Raw genomic sequence first — 23,498 nt, 5'->3', positions numbered from 1 at the left:
TAAAGTACAGCTGATAGTTCCCAATTTTCAAGAGAATTTTCCACAGATGAAATAACTGAGGCCTTAAAGGAGGTTAATATCAGCAGAGCACCAGGCTTTGATGGTATTCATTCTTAATTCTTGATTAACTATGGAAGAAATGCTCGTCAATGGCTAACATGATTCTTTTCTCGTATTTTAAGGACAGGAAACCTTCTAACAGCCTTGAAGAGAACCAGAATAATAGCCATATTAAAACTGAACAAGCTTGAAGATCGAGCAGAGAGCTATTGCACTTATCAGTTGCTGTTATAAGCTCCTCGAAAGACTCCTCCTTAACAGAATTGGCCGAAAATATCTGAAGTTATTCCTGTTTAGACCTAGTTAGGGTTCAACGTAGTTTCAATGTAGTCTGGCTGCTCCACGTTGGGCCTAGTCTACTCTGCAGCAGAATATTGTTCACCAGTATTGCTAAACAGTATCAAGAAAATTGACGTGCAAATAAATGCAGCAATGAGGACAATAACAAGTTGTATCAAATCCACTCCCCACTATTGGCTTCAACCTTTGAGCAACATTGTATCACCAAGCTTACACAGACAAAATGTTCTCATAAAAGAGTACAAAAAATAAATAGCAATCCCCTATTACCAATACATGGAGACCTCCTGTTATATTTATTAATTTGTAATTTTATTTTAATATATATTTTATGATATTTTATTACCTTACTTTTTAACTCAATGTGTTTCCCCTCTTACTTTGTTATTTTCATTGTTGCTTGATCTTGTACAAATTGCCTATGTGCTCTAATCTCTAACTCATGTATAATACTATTATTTAACTTTTGTCCTTTCATAATCTACTTAGTCCTCCCCCCTTTCAAGGCCGTAAAGTATAGTCTCACATGTACTAGTCCCATAGACTTAGGAAAAGCCTCTGGCTGGGACCAAATCTTTAATCTACGTTGCTATTATTCAAATGTATTAATCCTTAAAAATTTATTTTGGTAAACGACTGCACCATTAAGAATCGTGTAAAAGAATTTTCTATCTTTCCTTTACATACAAAAGAATATTTTGGCTACGCACGTGGAATAACTCTTTTCATAAATCAATTCTATCTCAGTCAACTCTGAATTACTCAGTCGTAGCTGTTACTTTATTTAGGTCACACAGGTTCGATTCGTTTTATCAGACAGTGCATTGGCTAACAAAGATCAGGCAAGCTATTAACAAAACCAAACATGTTTATTTTAACCTAGACAGTTCACATACAAAAGTAAATAGGACATATCACGTGCCTCATTCTCCACACATTCATTAGAACAATTCACTTAAATAATTAGACAAAGAAATTATTTACACTCAATTTTTGTATATAGTGTATAGTTTATGTATTTATGTATGAACGTGTATAGTGTAAAATTACACTATACACGTTCATACATAACTATACGCATTCTAAACATTAAGTAACACAAGCATCAAGGGGTGCTTAAGGGTCAAAGATGTATAACTGAGAGGAGACCTCCACATAGCCTTTAAAGGAATGTGGAGAACTTACCAGGGCTTCTGACCTAACATCCAATCCTCACCTTCTCATGGTGCAACCTGTTGGGTATCTACCCGAATACTGAACAAACGAGGATGGGCTGACATTTGGGGATTTAGCCGACCAAATTGTATTCTTATTGGCTTAAACCAATATACAAAATGATGGTACAACATGACAAAATTTCATGCCGGCTTTGGTAATCTTTCTATTTTCATTCTTTCAACGTGTTCCAACCATTTATGTTTATGTTTTTTAATTTTTTCTATTACTGGTTCTTGGTTTGATTCTTTCATAATTTCTTCGTTTCTTTTGTGATCAAATAAGGTATACCCTGCAGTTTTTCTAATTCAGGCAATAACAATCAAGGAAAAGAAGGAGTAGCCATAGTATTCAACATAAAATAAGAGTCTAATCTTCTTGAATGGCAGGCAGTCTTAAGTGGAGTGATGTGAGCAAATATCAGAATGGGGAATTGGACAATGAGACGTGTGTCTATGGTCCTACAGAAGGTTCTACTAAGGTAGAAGTGGAGGAATTTTTTGATGCTTTAGAAAAAGCAATTGACACAATAAAAAAAGGAAAAGTTGGTCCTCATTGGGGATCTAAATAGCACAGTAGGAAATGATTGTCAGACATACAAAAATATTTTGGGAAAATTCGGAGAAAAGAGCAAAGCTAATAATAATGGCAAATACCTGTTGAATTTCTGCTCAGGACATGAACTGATTATTACTAACACCAAGTCCAACATAAAAATGTGCACAAATTCACATGGAGAGAAGAGGCAAGGAATAAGAGAAATCTCATTGACTATGTTATTGTTGATAGTGATGTTTTCTCCCTGGTGCAGGACACCAGAGTGTACAGAGGATTTGAAATTGGAAGCGATCACTATTTAGTCTTGAGCAGGATAAAATTGAATTTCATAATTAAAGAATAACATGTAACAAAGTTTAAAAGCGAATAAAAGTTGTGCAGCTCTCAGATGTGAACTGTAGACTAAAATACACAAAGATTATTGAAGAAAAAAGGAAAGAGTTTGAGAACAGGAACCAAACCTTGAAAATTCAGTGGCAAGCCTTGAAGAAAACCCTGATTGATTCAGCAAGAGAGGCATGTGGTGAGGTTGTCTGCAAGGATAGAAAAATCAGAACTCCATGGTGGACACAGGAAGTTAAAGAGGCAGTGAAGGAAAAGAAGAAAGCATATCAAAAGTTCCTGGCAAATAAGTCAGTTTGTGCTCGTAGAGAATACACAGACAAATGTAAGAATGCTAAACACTGCAAAACTAGATAAACAAAAGTCATTGGAGGACTTTGGTAAGAACATAGAAAATAAATATCAAGAAGGTGGCAAAATATTCTGGAGGTTGTTGAAGAAGCTTAGAAATGGAGGAAAGAGTGCTGTAAAAGGAGTTAGAGATGATAAAGGTGACATTAAAACTGGAGAAAAATATATCCTTGAAGTATGGAATAATTACTTTGAAAAACTGCTAAATGAAACACTGACCAGCCATGCAATCAAGAATAAATAACCATACTTGAAGTAGAAAAAGCCATCAAAGGCTTGAAATGTGAAAAGGCAGCAGGAGTAGATGATATTCGACCCAGAAATGCTGAAATATGGAGGTATAGAAGTCTTACAGTGGCTGCACTGCATAATTCAGAAAGCATGGACAGAGGGATGAATTCCCGATGATTGGAGTAGAGCTCTCATAGTACCCATATATAAAATGGGAAATAAAACCGAATGTGAGAATTACAGAGGTACTTCCCTACTGAATGTTCCTGGCAAGATTTATGCAAATATCCTTGAGAAACGGTTGAGAAGAATTGTGGAAGAAAAGCTTGGTGAAGAACAAGCTGGTTTCAGGCCAAATAGAGGCTGTCAGGATCAGATCTTCACTTTACGACAAATAGTGAAGAAAGCATGGGAATATAACAAACATCTGTATTTAAGTTTTGTCGGAGAGAGAGAGAAGCTATTCAATACGCTACAGTTATATGGCGTCAATGGGGCATTATATCAAGCAATACTTAGTCTTTATTTGAGTTGTAAGTCAGCAGTTAGAATTGAAGGAAGTATAGGAAGATGGTTTTATATTAAATCTGGTGTGAGACAAGGATGTACATTATCCTCTTTGTTATTCATTATCTCTATGGATCACATGAAGGAAAGTGGAACATGATATCAGAATTGGAGATATTAATGTCAGCTCTTTGCTTTATGCTGACGATGTTATACTTTTAAATAAATTCGCTACAAGTTTGCAAGATTCCCTGAGTAAATTGAATAAGTGTTGTTATAGATATGGTATGAAGGTCAGCAATAAAAAGACAAAGACAATGAAAATAGGTAGAATCGTTGAAAATGTCAACTACGTTGTGGACGGAGAACCTGTGGAACAAGTAAAACATTTCAACTACTTAGGCATGATTTTTAGTGAAGATGGTAAATTAAATATGGAAATAGACAACAGAGTCAACCAAGCTGGTTTGGTAGCAAGTCATCTTAATAAATTCATATGGAATAAGAGAGAAATTAGTCGCAACACTAAATTAGCTGTATACAAGACAGTGTTCAATCCAGTTTTAACTTATGGATCTCAGAGCTTAGAAGTAAAATGCTTGACCAAAGACTAGAAACCGCAGATATGAGTCTTGAGAAAGATTAGAGGCATGAACAAATGGCATCAATGACAATATCATATTAAAAACGAGGATATTAGGAAAGAACTTAAACAGAATGGGCGAAGAAAGATTAGCCAAAAAAGTGTTCTCTGCCAGGTTAGCAGGAAAACGACTCAGAGGAAGACCAAGATATAGGTGGATTGATACGTTACCAATTGCCTTAGACAATAGAAATATAAGATCTGATAATGTTGGAGTCTTGACAAGTAACAGATTGATTTGGAGGAAAATTGTAGATAGGAAGTTAGTAATGATGTAAATTTTTCACGTAGTACTATGATATACTGTACACCCCCCTTGAGGGCACATGTCAGGAGTTTGATGTTGATGATGAGCATTATCAAGTCTACAGTATTCTATTATACACATTTAAACTGACGTTCAGCTTTCTGACCTCTTCAAACATATACTATTAATTAGATAGAATCAACATCTATCTCTTCTATACACACAATATAGGCTACTAACATAAAGCAATCTACTTACAAGGTCTCTATATCATGTACAGTCCTGAATACAAAAAAAGGTTAAGGGTGAATTCCGCTGGCTGCTTCTTTTTTCTTGCGCAATGGTTGTGATCGGGCACTATCTGGCAGTTGTCGTCTTTCAAATTCCTTCCTTGTAACTTTAATGCATTTTTCATCGATGTTAGAAACTTCGTCAGCTGCCACGTGGATCTGTACATTCTTCGAAGAATTTCACGGAAGGATATCTTGAAATGCTGCCAGTGAACTCTACATTATCTCCAGAAACTGCTGGTCATGGGATCACGAATCTTCCCATCCTTGAGCCTCTATCTCCACCTTTTATTTCATATCCAAAAAATTCCAGGATTTACTGGTAGTGCCCTTATCACCCACGCATACAGTAGGTTTTGGGACAAAACTCGTAGTCTGGTGACTTTTGAGGCTGTTCTTGACCTTCAGGTCACTAGCCTAATCCTGTCTGGGCTTTTTTTTAGTTACAATTGCTTGTGGTTCTACATTTAGTTATTTTAACCATATATTACAAAATTATTATATTACATTAAGGAATATACACTCTTAATTATAAACAGTTTATGGCCCATGCAAAATCGATATAGGTGAAAAAATATTTCTATCTTTCACCATGAGAGATTTTACACTCCCACATATAAGTATAAATCACCTTAAATCCTGATGGCTTCCACTGATACTGGCTGAAGAACTAGTAAAAAGCAATTTCAACGTTAATTCAAAATGGCTAGAAACTTGGGAAGAAAAATCACCACCAGACTTAAACAAGTATGTCATTCCCAACCAAAATCCTGAGGGGATTGAGCTTCCACATCATCTGTGGAAAAGCTTGAATAAGATACACACAGGATATGGTATCTGTACAGGCAGCTTACACAAGTGTGGGAAGATAACCTAAACCCCAACGTGACTGTGGGGTCGTGAACCAACCAGCACATTGTGGAGGACTGCAGCATAAGAGCCTACCCTGGTAACCTGAGAGACTTCTTTGAGGACAATCCTTGATGTCTAGGAATTAATTCAGCTCTTGAATGGCTAGCAAAACTAGACTTAAAATTTTAGTGACTTTTTTACTTGTTATTTATATATGTACACTACTTGTCTCATTTATAGTCTGCACAAATATGTATTTATATATTTTGATATTGTGTCTTTTTTTTTTATTATCCCATATGCTAAATAAATACATAAAATAAATACAGTTAGATAACTGTACTGTTAACTAGTATAGCACTTTTCACTTCACTTAGAGCCTGTGCCAGTGTTCGATACACCATCATCACTAAATTTAATATTTTTAATTTTAGTATGCAATAAGGTTGTCTTTTTTTCAAAAGCAACAGCACCTACTTTGGATTGTATCTGTAATTGTATCAACACTAAAATAAAATAAGTTATAAACAGCTTATAATTCGCAGAGAAACACCTAAACACAGATGCAACAAGCAAACAACCATGTCATAAATACATTTGAGTTCATGAATACTGCACATCAGTTCACTCGCAGCAGCATCATGGCAAACTGTTGCATGAGCGAATGCTGTGTAGTATAAATGGGCTATAATCATAATGGAAAAGCATCATAAAGCAGGGTAAGACTATCGATACAAAATTAATAACAGAAAACACTTACACACAAAGATTATTTAATAGTATAATTTTCGCCTGTGTGTCACAGGCATCTTCAGTACATTAAGCTCAAATTAAACAATAACTGACAATTCCAAAAAGCACCACCTAAGTAGCTGGTATAAGATAACTAAAAAGGTCAATAACCTTTCTAAAAAAAAAAAAAATCAATACAATAAAAAGTTAGGAAAGATTAGCTGATTTGTAAAATACTATCTCCCATAAAGGGGATAGACTTAAGCCTTCAGATCTGTTTAAGTTAGGAGAATGAAGTAGAGTTTCACATGTTTCTTTATAAAGGTGTTCCACGAGGAACTGACTTTTGTGAAGAACTCTGTCTAGTGAAGATGGCATGTTCTGCAAGTCCAGACTTTTCAGGTTTAAAGTATTCAATATAAGATTGGTGTTCTTCTAGCCGAATAGAGGCAGATCTTCCCGTTTGTCTGAAATAAGATGATCCACAAGAGCACGGAATCTGGTAGACACCTGGATGATTAAGATGTGGAAGCTTGTCCTTAGGAGAAGTGAGAAAGGGGGAGATTTTTCTAAACTGTCGAAAGGCAACAAAAATATTCAGTGGTTTTAAAACTTTTGCTATATGTTCACTGATGCCTTGTACATAAGGGATAGTAATGCGCGTTATTTCTTCTGTGTTTGAAGAGGAAGACATTAAAACTACTCAAAGTTCTTTTAATGAAGCAATTCTTATAACTATTAGATAGAAAGGAAGAAGTTATATATTGTAGTTCTTTCTGTAAAAGATCGTCTGAAGAAGAAAAGGAGTGGGCCCATAATTGGCACAAAATCATGTCCTTTTGATAAAACAAAACGTTTTATCAAAAGTTACGCCGAATAAGGTGCCAATTATGGATTTTTTTCATAACATAGACAGGGGTATTTGATCCTTATCCCAAAAAACAGCCAACAGATTATGTTTTGATTGTGCACAAATTCTTTTTCATGCCAAGCCTCCTCGTCCTAATCTTTCTTACTCTGAGTTTATAGCATTGAAATCACTGAAGAATAACAATAATTTAATTATTACGAAAGCTGATAAGGGTAAGGCTGTAGTGATTCAAGATAGGAAGGAATATGAGAGAAAAATGTCTCTTTTACTTCGCGACTATTCAACTTATAGGCCTCTTACATCGGATCCTACCCAGAGTCAATTGAAGAGACTTAATTCTCTTATAGATAATGTATATACATGGAATGAAGATCAAAAGAAAAAACTTAAACCTTCTTCGGTCGTCCACCTATATTGTATGGTCTTCCAAAAGTTCATAAACCAGGCATTCCGTTAAGACCAGTCGTAGATTGTATAGGTTGCCCCACTTACAAAATCTCAAAATTTTTATCAAATTTACTCTCCTCTTCAACTAGAAGAACTGATACTTATATAAAAAATACTTTGGATTTCAAAAATAAAATTTCAGATCTTCATTTGGACGTTTCTGATATCATGATCAGTTTAGATGTTGTTTCTTTATTTACAAATGTGCCTCTTTCGGAGAGTATTGAATTACTACAACAGGAATTTCCTTCAGACATTGTAAACTTTGATTTTGTAATAAATTCTGGTTATTTTTCCTTTAAAAATAAGTTGTATCAACAAATTGAAGGAACAGCAATGAGTAATCCTCTTTCTCCTGCTATCTCCAATTTCTTTATGGAACATTTTGAACAACATATGTTTGACAACATTTCTCCCAGACCTGCTCATTGGTTCAGATATGTTGATGACATTTTTGCTGTATGGAATGGCTCTTCGGATGAACTTCAGCAATTTCTCACTAAGTTAAACGCATTTCATCCTAGGATCAAGTTTACCCTAGAAGTAGAATCAAATAAGAAGTTAGCCTTTTTAGATCTTCTAATTGTTCGCCAACCAGATGGTAACCTACATTTCTCAATTTATAGAAAGAAGACTCACTCATACAGGCCATTATATCCATGCAGAATCTCATCACCATCCCAGTCAAAAGACAGGAACTATTAAAACACACTGGTTCATCGGGCCCACTCCTTTTGTTCTTCAGACGATCTTTTACAGAAAGAACTACAATATATAACTTCTTCCTTTCTATCTAATGGTTATAAGAATTGCTTCATTAAAAGAACTTTGAGTAGTTTTAATATGTCTTCCTCTTCAAACACAGAAGAAATAACGCGCATTACTATCCCTTATGTACAAGGCATCAGTGAACGTATAGCAAAAGTTTTAAAACCACTGAATATTTTTGTTGCCTTTTGACCGTTTAGAAAAATCTCCCCTTTCTCACTTCTCCTAAGGACAAGCTTCCACATCTTAATCATCCAGGTGTCTACCAGATTCCGTGTTCTTGTGGATTATCTTATTTCAGACAAACGGGAAGATCTGCCTCTATTCGGCTTGAAGAACACCAATCTTATATTGAATACTTTAAACCTGAAAAGTCTGGACTTGCAGAACATGCCATCTTTACTAGACACTGAGTTCGTTGGAGAATGACAAGAGTTCTTCACAAAAGTCAGTTCCTCATGGAAAGCCTTTATAAAGAAACATGTGAAACTCTACTTCATTCTCCTAACTTAGAACAGATCCGACAGCTTATGTCTATCCACTTTATGGGAGATAGTACTTTACAAATCAGCTAATCTTTCCTAACTTTTTATTGTATTGATTTTTAAGGAAAGTTATTGACCTTTTTAGTTATCTTATACTAAAAAGGTAACTTCATTTTATTCATAGTCTTATTATAAATAATGTTTCTTTTGTTATTATATTTAAATAAAAAAATTTGAGAAATGGTGTTTTATCATTGTGTGAAAAATCCTTGCACCACCCTTAAAAAAAAACAATATCTTGCAAGTTCCACTATAATGGAATGTGTAATTATTGTAAAATGCATTATGGTAGATTTATTGTAATTGCTTCAGAAAGGCATTTATATTGATCACATTTGAGTGTATGTGAAAACTATGTGCAACATATTACCCCTTTATATATCATTATGAATGAGAAAAGGAAATGTAAAAGAGATGAATTTTAGAAAATGTTATTCGATGCTACAGAGAAAAGGAAGAAAAAAAATATGTGCAAACTGTATTGTATTTTTCTACACAGTAAAAACTTTATATATGTATACCTATTGTAATTTAACCATCAATGATAAAAATCTTTAAATTTGTTCTGTTTCTAATCCTTTTTAATTGTGATTTATTTGAACTGGAAGGTTTTATATCAGTCTGTTTAGTCATGTTAAATTATTTCATTACATCAAGTAATGTCTGATGAGAATCTGTCTAACATGTTCTTTTTTGCACTAATACAGTAATTGTTTGGAATGCATTACATTGAAATCAATTATAATAATGCTTCACTCAGTTTCAGTTAGTACTTAATATTTTTGATTTTATACCGTTTACTGCCTTACAGACTGTTATTTTTTTTTACTGCTGTACCAGCTAAGTTTGATGCAACTACTGGTGAAATAACATGCAGTTGAACATTGAACTTACACATGCCACTTCATTTACTGAAAATTACAACAAATGTGTTGGCATTGATGGTGCTTATGCAGATGTGTTGAATTTTTTTATGCAGTGTGTGTGTATGCATGTGGACATATCTGTCCAGTGCATGCGAAAATGCAGTAATATACTTTAGTTTCTTTAGAATTTGACAGATCACTTAATATAACTGACATCTAGTTTATATGTAATTTGCTTTTAATGTTGCAATTTTGCAGATATCTGACTGGAATGGTAGATAAAAGAACGTTAGAAAAATATGAACGGGAAGCAAAAGAAAAGAACAGAGAATCTTGGTATCTCTCCTGGGCACTTGATACCAACCAAGTAATATATTAATGAAATATTCTTACTATAACTCTAAAAATTACTTGAATTATTGAAAGTTATAAAGTTTTTATAATGCTAGTGGAATTTTTTTAGAAAAATTATGGAGTGAATTGTTTTCATAGTTAATTTGTTATATTCAGTAACGTTGGTATAATCTAAAGATAGAAAAAGTAAAACATTGAAGGTTAATCACAGTATCAAATTACTGAATATTTTATACTTAAATTTCATTGTTCTCAAAAGTTAACTTTTACAGATTAACTTGGGAAGTAGAATCATATTTGAAAACTTTTGCTTTTACCACAGGCATTTCAATTTATCAGTAGCTGTCCGTTCTCAGATTATATATATTCCTGATGACTTTTCTCCATGGATTTTACAATGGTCTTCCTTCATGTAGCCCTTGGTCTTCCTCTTTCCTCCTTCAAGGAGGTAACCAATTCATAATTCTCAATGGTCTTCATTCTCTGGACGTGTCCATGCCATTTCAAAGGTACATACCTCCATCCTCTCCACAACAGTCTCTTCAACTTCCATCTTTGTTTGAATACATGCATTCCTCAAACAATTCATATAGATACCTCTCGTACTTTAAAGTAATCCATCTCCATGATGTCTATTTCCTTTGGATAACGTAAATTTCTCAGGCTTGTACTGGATTTATTTATATAACATGATCTGCATAAAGTAAAGAACTGAGATTAACATCTCCAATTTTGATATCAGGTTTAATACTGCCTTTCCTTCATAATGTGATCCATATAGATAATGAATAACAGAGGAGATAAGGTACATCCTTGTCTGACACAATCAGGAGTTAAATTTCCATATTTGAGGTAAAAACAACTCTGAAATGTGGAATGGTACCTTTAGTAGAAGGTATTCCACCAGAAATGTTCAAATATGGAGGTATAAAATATAATGAATTGAAATAGAAAGTTATTTGGTATAAGAAGCTGTCATTTAAGTATAAAGTATTATACTGAAAATAAACTTTTTATTATAAGTAAAGGTTTCTGTGGTTTAGAAGTTCATAAGGCATATTCCGGTAATTGGACCATTTTTTTTTTTTTTTTTTAATAATTAAGCTAAAAGCAATAAAGAAATAAAACCCGAAAAGTTTCATAAGTCGTTTGACTTAAGAAACTTTTCGGGTTTTATTTCTTTATTGTGCTTTTAGCTTAATAATAAAAAAAAAAAAATGTGGTACAATTATCAGAATATACCTTATAAAGTTTTTATCTTCAGTATAAAACTTTTAACTGTAACAGACGATGTGATCAGGCTCTGAATTATGCAGAGAGCATAATTCAGAGAGCCTGGTTCTTCTTTGGCACTACAGCCCCATGCAGGGCTTTGATCTCCCATTTTTGAGATTTTAATACCTCACTACGAGGTGGGGTTCGTTGCTCCATTTCTCAACCGTGTGTAATTGTCTGTGAAGCATTGTGTTCTTAAGACCAGTTTGCCTGCTTTGTGGGAGGAAAAACCCCAGATGAACTGGGGAGGAAAACTCTGCACTCCATCCACGTCCAAGACCTGCTAACTTGGCTATGTCTGTGAAAGATCCTTAGCTCCTCACATCAGCGATGAGAATCAAACGCAGGACACTCCTTTCCCAGGCATATCATTGTGGAGCATGTAACCACTCAGCTAACCATGTGAACTAGAGAGCCTTGTTACAGGGTTGAATTCCAGATGATTGGTACATCTGTAAAATGGGTGATAAAAATTCCTCTGTTAGGATGAAAATAGAAATTCATCTAATTCTTACTGAATGGAATAATTAAAGAACAATTCTTCACAGAGTATTCTAGATAAAATTTCTGCAAGCATACTCGAGGAGAGGCTAAGAAAATTATGGAGAGGAAATTGGAGAACAATCAGCTAGCTTTAAGGTGGAAAATAGTTGTTAGGATGAGATTTTCGCTTTAAGACAAATAGTTGAAATCATGAAAATATAACAAGGATCTGTATTTTTTTAAAGTTTTGTTGATATGGAAAAGGCATGCAAGGTTCCAAGAGAAAATCTTCTCATAATGCTACAATTATATGATGTAAATTTTACATTATATTGAGCCATACATAGTCTTTTTTTGAGTTGTAAATCAGCAGTTAGAATTGAAGAAATACAAATCTGCAGGAATTCCTAACTAAATTAAATATCTGCTGTAAATATAGAATAAGTAAAATGTTTCATCTGTTTAGGTACAATTTTTAGTGAAAATAGCAAATATGGAAACAACAGAATAAGCAAAGTTGGTTTGATAGAGAACCAGTTGAATAAATTTATGTGGAAATAGAAGAGGAAAATTATTCAAAACTATATAGTTGGTCGAGTGGTTAGAGTATCTGCTCTTCACCCAAAAGGCTATGGGTTCGAATCACGCCATGGGCATGGATGTGATTGCCTGTGTAAATACTAGTGGTAGATGGCATTGGTGTAGATGTGGTTCATTGTAGTTGGTGAATCGAATAGTGGAGACAGAGTTTGTAGAGTAGGTGCCCTCCCTCGGAATGTGTTCACAAGGCCAGTTTGCCTATTTTGATGGACAAAATTTTGAATTTCGATCAGGAAAAAACCTTCATATGAGGACCTTCTAACTCACCATTTCATTGAGAACACCTGATGAAGATTCCTCATGTCATAGATGGGATTCGAACTCCGGTTTTTCCAACTTAAGGGCTTGTCTATACCAAATAAGCTATGGAATCTCTGTTTACATTACGAATACAAATATTTACTCTAAAGATAGAAGTATTAGAAAATTTTCTAAATTTTTAAAAAATGAGTCTTTTGCTTTATGTGGGATTTTAACCTACAACATATTGGAAAGTGAAGTTCTATCCAAGCAAACCAGACTAGTAATAGTGGATAGTTCAAAATATAATTATGTTGTGTATGTATATAACTGGGGTGCTTAAGGGTCACAGCTGTATAACTGAGAGGAGACCTCCTAGCCTTAAAAGGAATGCAGAGAACCAACCAAGGCTTCTGACCTAATGTCCAATCCTCACCTTCTCGTGGTGCACCCTGTTGGGTATCTACTTGGATACTGAACAAACAAGGATGGGCTGGCAATTTGGGATTTAGCCGACCAAATTGTATTCTTATTGGTTAAACCAAAATAATAAAAAAAAACGATGGTAAAACATGACAAAATTTCATGCCGGCTGGGGTTTCACCCGGTTAAACAAGGCCTCTGTTGTTTTTGCCAGGCAACCAGGGCTAACAGCAAAAAGTCAGCTACTGGAACAAATCTGAAAACAAACCCCAACTCAACATCACCAGAGTTAAAGATCGGTACTATCAACGTAAGAAGCCTGAATAGCAAAGAAATGGAGCTAGCTGAGGAATTAGATAAGTACCAGATCGACATAATAGGGGTGACTGAAACAAAAAAGACAAAAACTGGTGAGATCTTTCTGAGCAATAAATACAAAATGTTATATTCAGGCAATGACAATCAAGGAAAAGGAGGAGTAGCCATAGTATTCAACACTAAATATGAGGCTAATCTTCTTGAATGGCAGGCAGTCTCAAGTGAGTGATGTGGGCAAATATCAGAATGGGGAATTGGACAATGAGACTTATTTGTGCCTATCGTCCCACAGAAGGTTCTACTAAGGTAGAAGTGGAGGAATTTTTTGAAGATTTAGAGAAAGCATCTGACACAATGAAAAAGGAAAAGTTGGTCCTTGTTGGGGATCTAAATAGCAGAGTAGGAAATGATTGTCAGAGATACAAAAATATTTTGAGAAAATTTGGAGAAAAGAGCAAAGCTAATAATAATGGCAAATATCTGTTGGATTTCTGCTCAGGACATGGACTGGTTATTACTAACACCATGTTCCAACATGAAAATGTGCACAAATTCACATGGAGAGAAGAGGCAAGGAATAAGAAAAGTCTCATTGACTATGTTATTGTTGATAGTGATGTTATCTCCCTTGTGCAGGACACCAGAGTGTACAGAGGATTTTAAATTGGAAGTGATCACTGTTTAGTCTTGAGCAGGATAAATTTAAATTTCATATTGAAAAGAATAACATGTAAGAAAGTTTTAAAGCGAATAAAAGATGAGCAGCTCTCAGATGTAAATTGTAGACTAAAATACACAGATTATTGAAGAAAAAATGAAAGAGTTTGAGAACAGGAATCAAACCTTGGAGATTCAGTGGCAAGCCTTGAAGAAAACCCTGATTGATTCAGCTAGAGAGGCATGTGGTGAGGTTGTGTGCAAGGATAAAAAAATCAGAACTCCCTGGTGGACACAGTAAGTTAAAGAGGCAGTGAAGGAAAAGAAGAATGCATATCAAAAGTTCCTGTCAAATAAGTCAGCTTGTGCTCTTAGAGAATACAGGGACAAATGCAAGAATGCTAAACACTGTTTAAAACTAGCTAAATAAAAGTCGTGGGAGGACTTTGTCAAGAACATACAAAATAAATATCAAGGAGGTGTTAAGATTTCTGGAGGTTGAAGAAGCTTAGGAATGGAGGAAAGAGTGCTGTAAAAGCAGTTAATTATGATAAAGGTGACATGAAAATGGGAGAAAAAGATATCCTTGAAGTATGGAGTAATTACTTTGAAAAAGTGCTAAATGAAACAAGCGGTGATGACAGCATAGTGGTAAAAAACATTGACCAAGCATGCAGTCAGGAATACATATCCATACTTGAAGTAGAAAAAGCCATCAAAGGCTTGAAATGTGAAAAGGCAGCAAGAGTAGATGATATTCGACCAGAAATGCTGAAGTATGATGGTATAAGAGTCTTACAGTGGCTGCACTGCATAGTTCAGAAAGCCTGGACAGAGGGACGAATTCCTGATGATTGGAGTAGAGCTATCATAGTACCCATATATAAAAAGGGAAATAAAACTGCATGTGAGAATTACAGAGGTATTTCCCTACTGAGTGTTCCTGGCAAGATCTATGCAAGTATACTTGAGAAACGGTTGAGAAGAATTGTGGAAGAAAAGCTTGGTGAAGAACAAGCTGATTTCAGACTAAATAGAGGCTGTCAGGATCAGATCTTCACTTTACGACAAATAGTGGAGAAAGCATGGGAATATATCAAAGATCTGTATTTAAGTTTTGTCGATTTGGAAAAGGCATATGACAAGTTGCCAAGAGAGAAGCTATTCAATTTGCTACAGTTATATGGTGTCAATGGGGCATTATATCAAGCAATACTTAGTCTTTATTTGAGTTGTAAGTCAGCAGTTAGAATTGAAGGAAGTACAGGAAGTTGGTTTAATATTAAATATGGTGTGAGACAAGGATGTACATTATCCCCTCTGTTATTCATTATCTATATGGATCACATTATGAAGGAAAGTGGTATTAAACATGATATGATATCAGAAGTGGAGATGTTAATGTCAGCTCTTTGCTTTATATAGACGATGTTATACTTCTAAATAAATCCGCTACAAGTCTGCAAGATTCTCTGACTAAATTGAATAATTGTTGTAATAGATATGGTATGAAGGTCAGCATTAAAAAGACAATGAAAATAGGCAGAAACATTGAAAATACCAACTGCATTGTGAATGGAGAACCTGTAGAACAAGTGAAACATTTCAGCTACTTAGGCATGATTTTTAGTGAAGATGGTAAATTGAATATGGAAATAGACAACAGAATCAACAAAGCTGGTATGGTAGGCAGTCAATTGAATAAATTTATATGGAATAAGAGAAAAATTAGTCAAAACACTAAATTAGCTGTATACAAGACACTGTTCAAACTAATTTTAACTTATGGATCTGAGAGCTGGGTCAGAAGTCTTTTGGTCAAGTGTTTGACCAAAAACTAGAGACTGCAGATATGAGAGTCCTGAGAAAGATTAGAGGCATGAAGAGATGGCATCAATGGCAATATCATATTAAAAACGAGGATATTAGGAAAGAACTTGATATTGTTAGCATCCAGGAATGCTTTAGCAGAGCTAATCTCAGGTGGAATGTTCACTTAAACCGAATGTGCAAAGAGAGATTAGCAAAACAAGTGTTCTCTGCCAGGTTGGCAGCAAAACGACCCAGAGGATGACCAAGATATAGGTGGATTGATATGGTACAAAGTGCCTTAGACGATAGAAATATAAGACCTGATAATGTTGGAGTCTTGACAAGTAACAGACTGATTTGGAAGAAAATTGTAGGTAGGAAGTTAGTAATGATGTAATTTTTTTCATGTAGTACTATCCTATCTTGTACACCCCTTGTGGTACATGGCAAGAATTTTATCAGGACTTTTCAAGTTAAGTGAGTAAACTGGTCTCATACGGAGGTGTATGATTTTTGCTTCCAGGTTTTTCATCTGCAAAACAGGCAGATCAGCCAGAAGAACATGTGTAATATACAGACATGCAAAAGGAAGATGAGGCAGGATGTATGTAATTGTTATGATATTTATTTATTTTTATTAAATATTATATTCCATTCGAAAAATGAGTACATGAGTAACTTTTGGTATAATTTTGTATCATTTGAAATTGCTATATAATTATGCCATTAAAATCTGTGCAGCTAGAATGAAGTTGCATGGATGGATGAGCACACATTGTCAGATAGTCACAATTTGGCAGTATGTGTCGATAATTTAAAAAAAAAAAAAAAAGATTTGTGATGCTATCTGATCAGCTATCAGCTGACAGATAATAATCCCCTCCTTATATGTGAATGCAAAGTTAATTTTAATCTAGGAATCAGTTGCTGAATCATGGTTTCCTATTCATGTAAACGAGGGTAGATTGGTTTAAAAAAAAAAAAACTTTTATTTCTTATTATAATAACCAAGGATTGAAACAGCAAGCAAAAGAGATGTGCCTCTAGTAACATATAATTATGAATTTCTTTATAACATTAAATATTACAGGTTTGAATTATCAAAGCAGTATCCTTTCTAGAAGAAGGTTTTAAATGATTCAGTAAATGGCTAATCAGTATTTCTTTGCAACAAATATTTTATGATAGTTTATCTTGTATATTTTTTTGCTTCAATTAATGCATTCAGAATGAACATATAGTTTAAGGCATAGCTTTGCTATATTATGAAATAATCGATAAATTTATATTACTGTATCTCCAACAATAATCTGATAAAAATGGTAATTTTTGAAACATTGCTTCTTTGAAATTTGTATCATCTGTCCATTGTAAATTATTAAGAGAGATTGTGAAATATCTAATATTTTACTTAATAATATCATGCTTTATTCAGCAGTACTATATTCCAATTTTTGTAATCTTTATTTTCTAGGAGGAACGAGATAAAGGTAAAACAGTAGAAGTTGGAAGGGCTTATTTTGAAACAGAAAATAAACACTTCACTCTGCTGGATGCTCCTGGACATCGCAGTTTTGTACCAAACATGATTGGAGGAGCTTGTCAGGCTGATTTGGCAGTTTTGGTATGTGTTTTATACTTTATTCTTTTTAAGCACCTCCATAGTAGAAGAGTTATGATGAGGTATAACTTTTTGATTGAAAAACACTCGAGCTGTTCTCATTATAATGAGAGGAATCTATATGGACATTTTCAATTGAAGGCAGGTTAGCCTATCTCATATGGCAATAGTAAGGCTCCCCCTGGAAACTCAGGTGTTTTTCATCTTGCATAACAGGGGATGCAAGGTGAAAGATCAGCTAGAGAACATATGCAATTAACAGACAAAAGCACACTAATTGTACAGTGTAGACAGTAGATCATGTGGTGAATTGCATAGTGTGGAGCAGCCTTCTACGATGAATTCTGGAACCCTTGAGAGATATATCATGTAATGAAACATTCCTTATGTCCCCCACGAGTATTTCAGTACGGTATTGCTTTTGATACATAACGACACAAATACATGCTTAACCTGTTCCTAAAGTATTGCAAATTTTTAGGAACATGCAGATTATGTAAATCTGATACTTTCTGTTTGCAGAGTAAATGTGAATGTGTATATTTACTACTGAAACCAAAGCTTATAGAAAAAACAGTACAGGCTATATAACTACCAATTATTAAGAAAATTTCTAAAAGCATTTGTCTTTGAAAACATAAAGGTTCATCTTCTGAAAAAAAGTCATCTGAAAATTTCAGATGACTGAACTGAAACTGTATAGTGAATATCATCAACCTCCCACTCCCAATATTACACAGATGTCAACAGAACAAAGTAGAAATTTTATCATAGCAGTAATGATAAAATTGTCACAAAATTGTTAAAAATTTGTGACAATCCTATCCATTCCCTTCTGTTCATTTAAAGCTTTGCTAATACTTTGCCCTTTATTTGGAAATTGTCTGGTATAAAAAGATGGAATAAAATATACAAAGCCTTACACAAAATCTACATAAATGGCAGATTAAATTTAACAACTGTGGTAAATTTAGCCTTTCTGATCATGTCCTGAATACTCTACATAGAATTAACTGGAAAGGCACCTGTTGTTTATATCACACCAAAATGGTATGAGCATAAATTTAAGGAGGCCCGTGAAATTCTTATCAACTACTCGATTCTTAACAATAATGGTGGTCTAAAAATCCCAAGAATACAGATGGCATATATTCTACCCACATAATCTTTTGGTCAGTGTTAATTATAATTAGGATTGTAGGTAATCTAGGATCTTAACTCTAATATAACAATACTAATGTTAAATTATGATTATGCCATCACTTTTGCTGTATTAAAACAATCAATATGAATTTGTTCTCTGATGGATGTAGTTTTTATTTTCCACTAAAGGTCAGGCTAGTAGAATAACAGTTGATCAAATCTTTATCACTTTGGCATACTGTTTGAAATGTACTACATGTCTGTGTGTGTGTGTGTGCTCCAGATGATAACCTTAATATGAAGGTCAAAACGTCTGGAAATTAATTAATCTTAACACGGTTGTCTCCATAATTTTACTGAAATGAATATAAGTATTTCATTCAAAAAATAAAGTACTTACTGTTATTATTTGTCTCGCTATTCTCTCCAGATTTTTCTGAAACGTGTCTGGATTGATTTCATACTGATATTTAGTCTCCAACAAAACATCAGTTATTAATAACATTGACTTAGTAAATGACAAATGAATCATGTTTTACTTTAAATCAATATAGAAGTATTATGTTACTATTGATGAGCTTTTTTGTATGCCTTATCCAGTAATGGAATTTTATTACGATAAAAATTGGTTGCTTATCAAAATTATCACTACATGTGTGCTATTAGGTTATTTCTGCTCGCAAGGGTGAATTTGAAACAGGATTTGAAAGAGGAGGTCAGACAAGGGAACATGCTATGCTGGCTAAAACTGCAGGTGTTAAGCACTTGGTAGTGTTGATAAATAAAATGGATGATCCAACAGTTGAATGGTCAGAAGAAAGGTAAATAGTTAAAATTTTATACTATGACTTTTAATTGCAATTATTATAAACATGACTTTGTGAAAGAGCTTTGCAGGAAAGCCATTGTTTCCTGTATAAATAAATTTGAGAACTGTTTATGCTGTGTTATTTAATATAATTATATCTATTTTGACTCTGGGCATTATCTGAAACATGTAACAAAACAGTTACATGTTTTACTTTTTTCTGACAGCATCATCAGAATGCATACAGAATGTAAAAAACATCAGAATTCATTGAAAATAAGTTTTTTGAACCAAGTAATAATTCTGAACTAATATCAGTTTATATGCATCTCTTTCATATGCAGTATATTGTTTATAATAACTCATGTTATTCTTATCAGAGTAAAAGTCCCATTTGATACAAGACAGGATAAGTAATTTCCCAGTGAACAACTACTTCACTAGATTCCTTGAAGTGCAAATATAAACAGTTCTGACTTAGTTTTTTGTGAACTAGGGTTGTTTCAATGCTTACCCTCCAAAATTTTGTTACTACTTCTGTTCTGATTATAAGCCTTGCTACAAGAATTATAAATGTTACAGACAACCAGGATGTTTGTGGAAAGAAATACTGTCCTCGCAAAATCTTAAAGGGCTCTTTTCAGAAAAAGTTATAAATCACTTATTTGGTTTTGCAGCACATTGGACTTGATTACATCAACTGTTGCTTACGAGGTGTTCAAAACAGTGAACTGCCTATTTGATAGATCTGATTAACTAAAATATCCCTTTTTTGATGAAATGTGTGACTATACAGTAATACAGACTAATTAATAAAAAAAAAAAATATTTCATTCACATTATAGCTAAAGTATTATGCAGTCTCTCTTTCTCTCTCTCTCTCTCTCATATCACTTGTGAATATGTCTATTGGTACTTACCGTGTAGTAGGCTACATATAGCCCTGGAGCATTTTCACTTGCAACTTGTTGAGTCATTGAAAGTATATTCCAATTGATCTTCAAATTCAAAGTGATAGCTAGTTAGAATAAGCAGAATGTGGGGGGGTGTAAACAGGCTCTGATCTTGGAGGGCTTTCACCTGTAACTGGAGTAAAGTGGCATAAAGTTAACTCACTTAAATTTCTTCATCATCATGATTGTGCACTATGATTGTGCTGGATGATTTTATGTGGAGCTGTTTTAGGAGCAGTGACAAAATTCAAAACTGGTTGTTCACTGCTGAATCCCGATTTATAATTCTGTCTATTTCCTGTGCTTTGAATATTCGCTGTTATCGATCATTTGTACCTGGCTCTTGAGACTCAGCACGGCACACTCAAAGCCAAGAACTTGGTTTAGTTGCAATATCAGAAAACCCAGATAGTGAAAATTTGGGGATATGTTTAGGGTAATTTTAGGTTCTTGGTTATTTTGTCTGTCATTTCATTGTACATTAAATTAGTTATGTGGTGGTATAATTACTTTTTTTTTTCTATTGCTCCCACCCACAAAAGATTGTAAACCTATAGTATGTTAGTACCATATATGAACTAAGAATTTTTTTTAATTGATTTTTTTATGTAATCTGGAATCCCTGTTCTAGAGACCAAACATGGAATTTTTTCAAGCCAATTCAGGCCTCCAGTAAGTGGGGGTGGTGTTTTCATACTTGATGAAATTCATCTCCCACCTAAAGAAAATCACAGCCATCCATGCCCATGGCAGAGTTTGAATATGAAGTCTGTTAGTTGGAGAGCATGTAGATTAACCATTTAGCCAACCAGGCTGGCTAAAAAAATCTTCAACGTAAAAGTAATCTTTATTGTTTTGCAGTATGTAATTATAACCAAGAACAACATGCATTTTTGTCTGCTTGGTTGGTTGTGTAATTAGCAATGAACTGGCTATGGATTGAAATCCTTCTGTGGCCATGGATATCGTAATTGTCTTGAGGTGGGAGATCAATTTTTATTGCCCATTGTGAGACCACTATCAACATTTTAATAGGCATTAGAAAGAAAAGTTCATTTTTAGCCTCTACAGCAAGGTTTTGAGATTATTGTAATAAAATAAATAAAAACAAAGATGATACAAAATTCATGAAGGAAAAAAGTATCATAAAAAAAAAGTTTTAAGGGATTTACTTATTGAATTTACCATGAATAATTACTTGGGTATCATCATATGTATTTCTCGTTTAAGCAAATAGAGAATACAATTTGGTCTGCTAAGTCCCAAATTGCCAGCCCATTGTTGTTCGTAGTAGGTATCCAGTAGATACCTACTGACACCTGAAGGTGAGGATTGGACATCAGGTCAATCCCAGTTGGTTCTCTGTGGTCTCCTCCCAGTTTGGCTTTGACCCTTAAGTGACGCATGTAATAATAAACTTAATCAGGTAGTACTGTCATATAGTAGCTTTGAACACCGTTTGAGGATACATATCAGGAAATTGATAATGATAATTTTTTATGTTGAGTTCATTTTTATTTTATGTCTTGATTTTTTTTTTTTTTTTTTTTTCACGAATGGCAAGTTATACCAAGAGTTACAGAAATTAGAAAATTTTTAAGATCATGTTGGTGTGTAATGGATTTGAAGTTTTAGTCAGTACTCTCTTGTTGCTTACTGGTAACATCCTGTTTATGCACTCCTTATTTAAATGAATGAAGACAGCATTAAGGAATAAGTTAATGGCTTGATGATTCTAATATTTCATCTTTATTGCAGAAAAATTGTAAAAACACAACCCATACAAAAAAATGATTGGGAATCCCATGAGGATTCCTTCTACTGTTGCTTGTAGACAGTTTTGGCTGTTGTATGGGAATTCTAAGAATTACTATTTTCCACATCTTGGGAAGTTTCACATAGCAATCGTTATCGAAGATTGATTGGTTTTTCAAACCTGCTCATTCAAAAAAAAAAAAAAAGTCATGTTTGTATTTGTTGCAGTAAAGCATAGTAGATTTTTTTTATTTGATTCTGTGCAGGGTGTCCAAGGTATTCATGGGCAGCTAGACCTGGCTGACCATAATTCTGGTGACAAATATATTTCTTAGGTTCTTCGAGATGGACATTTACAGATCTTCCAGTTTGTTTGTAATACAAGTTGCATTATGAACAAACATATACAGGGGACTTTGTATGTACCCATAACTTCAAGTGAGCATAGAAGAGAACCAACTTTATATAGGGTTTATATTCTGGCCTGGTTGGCCAAGTGGTTAGTGTATACATTCTCCAGCCAACAGGCTGCTGGTTTGAATTCTGCTGTGGGCATAGATGTATGTGATCATCTTTAGGTAGGTGGTAGATCAATTTCACTACTTCCCCTTATTACAGGCCTGAAATGTGTTAAAAAGTTCCATGTTTGGTCTAGAGCAGGATTTCCAGACCAGGTAAAAATTGAATTTTTTTAAAAAAATATAAATATATATTATTAAAAATAGAAAAAAATCTTTAGACCATTCATGTTCTATTGGGTTATGACCTTTCATTAGTGAAAGTTACATAAAACTCTGTATATGTTAAGAGTGATGTGAGATGGGAGAAACAAGTATTTTAAGTTTTGAAATTCAATTCCTGTTCTTCCAACCAGGCTTTTCTCACAGATAAAGTTTCCTTTAATTGTTTCTTATAAAAGTTGGCTAGGTGAGGAGAGAGGGAAGAACCTATTGTTCTATCTTCTGTCTATTTATATATGTATTCTTCCAAGTATGGCAAAATTGAAGAGATCTGTTGTAGGGGTGACATCACTTCTTTATTCTTAGGTTTAGCATAACTGTCTGCTAATGTAAAAGTTGGTGGAGGAAGAGGGGGAAATCAGTGACATCCACTATAGGATGGAGAGGGTTATTGGACTTATGAAGTAATCTATATATCTGAGGGATCATAATCTAAAGGTTTATGAATAGTGAGATCTGAGCAATGCATTTTGTGATTGTATTTTGTATTT

The 23,498-nt window shown here is 34.1% G+C and overlaps 1 protein-coding gene across 1 annotated transcript in view; it reads left to right on the top strand.

Annotated features, from left to right (window-relative positions):
• The window catches only part of eRF3 (eukaryotic translation release factor 3), a 217,588-nt gene that overhangs the window by 88,796 nt on the left and 105,294 nt on the right, over window positions 1-23,498 (top strand). Inside the window, exons 5-7 of the mRNA XM_090411395.1 lie at window positions 10,084-10,192; window positions 17,462-17,611; window positions 19,418-19,572. Of these exons, the coding sequence (XP_090267521.1) occupies window positions 10,084-10,192; window positions 17,462-17,611; window positions 19,418-19,572 (414 nt within the window). The remainder of the gene's footprint in view (window positions 1-10,083; window positions 10,193-17,461; window positions 17,612-19,417; window positions 19,573-23,498) is intronic.

Source organism: Typopeltis vanoorti, chromosome 21 (genome assembly GCF_054136105.1).
Source record: "Typopeltis vanoorti isolate ZY-2024b chromosome 21, IOZ_Tvanoo_1.0, whole genome shotgun sequence".
Taxonomy (NCBI): Eukaryota; Metazoa; Arthropoda; class Arachnida; order Uropygi; family Thelyphonidae; genus Typopeltis; species Typopeltis vanoorti.
Note: the sequence above shows the minus strand (reverse complement) of the source record. Positions and strands in the feature narration are given on the sequence as shown.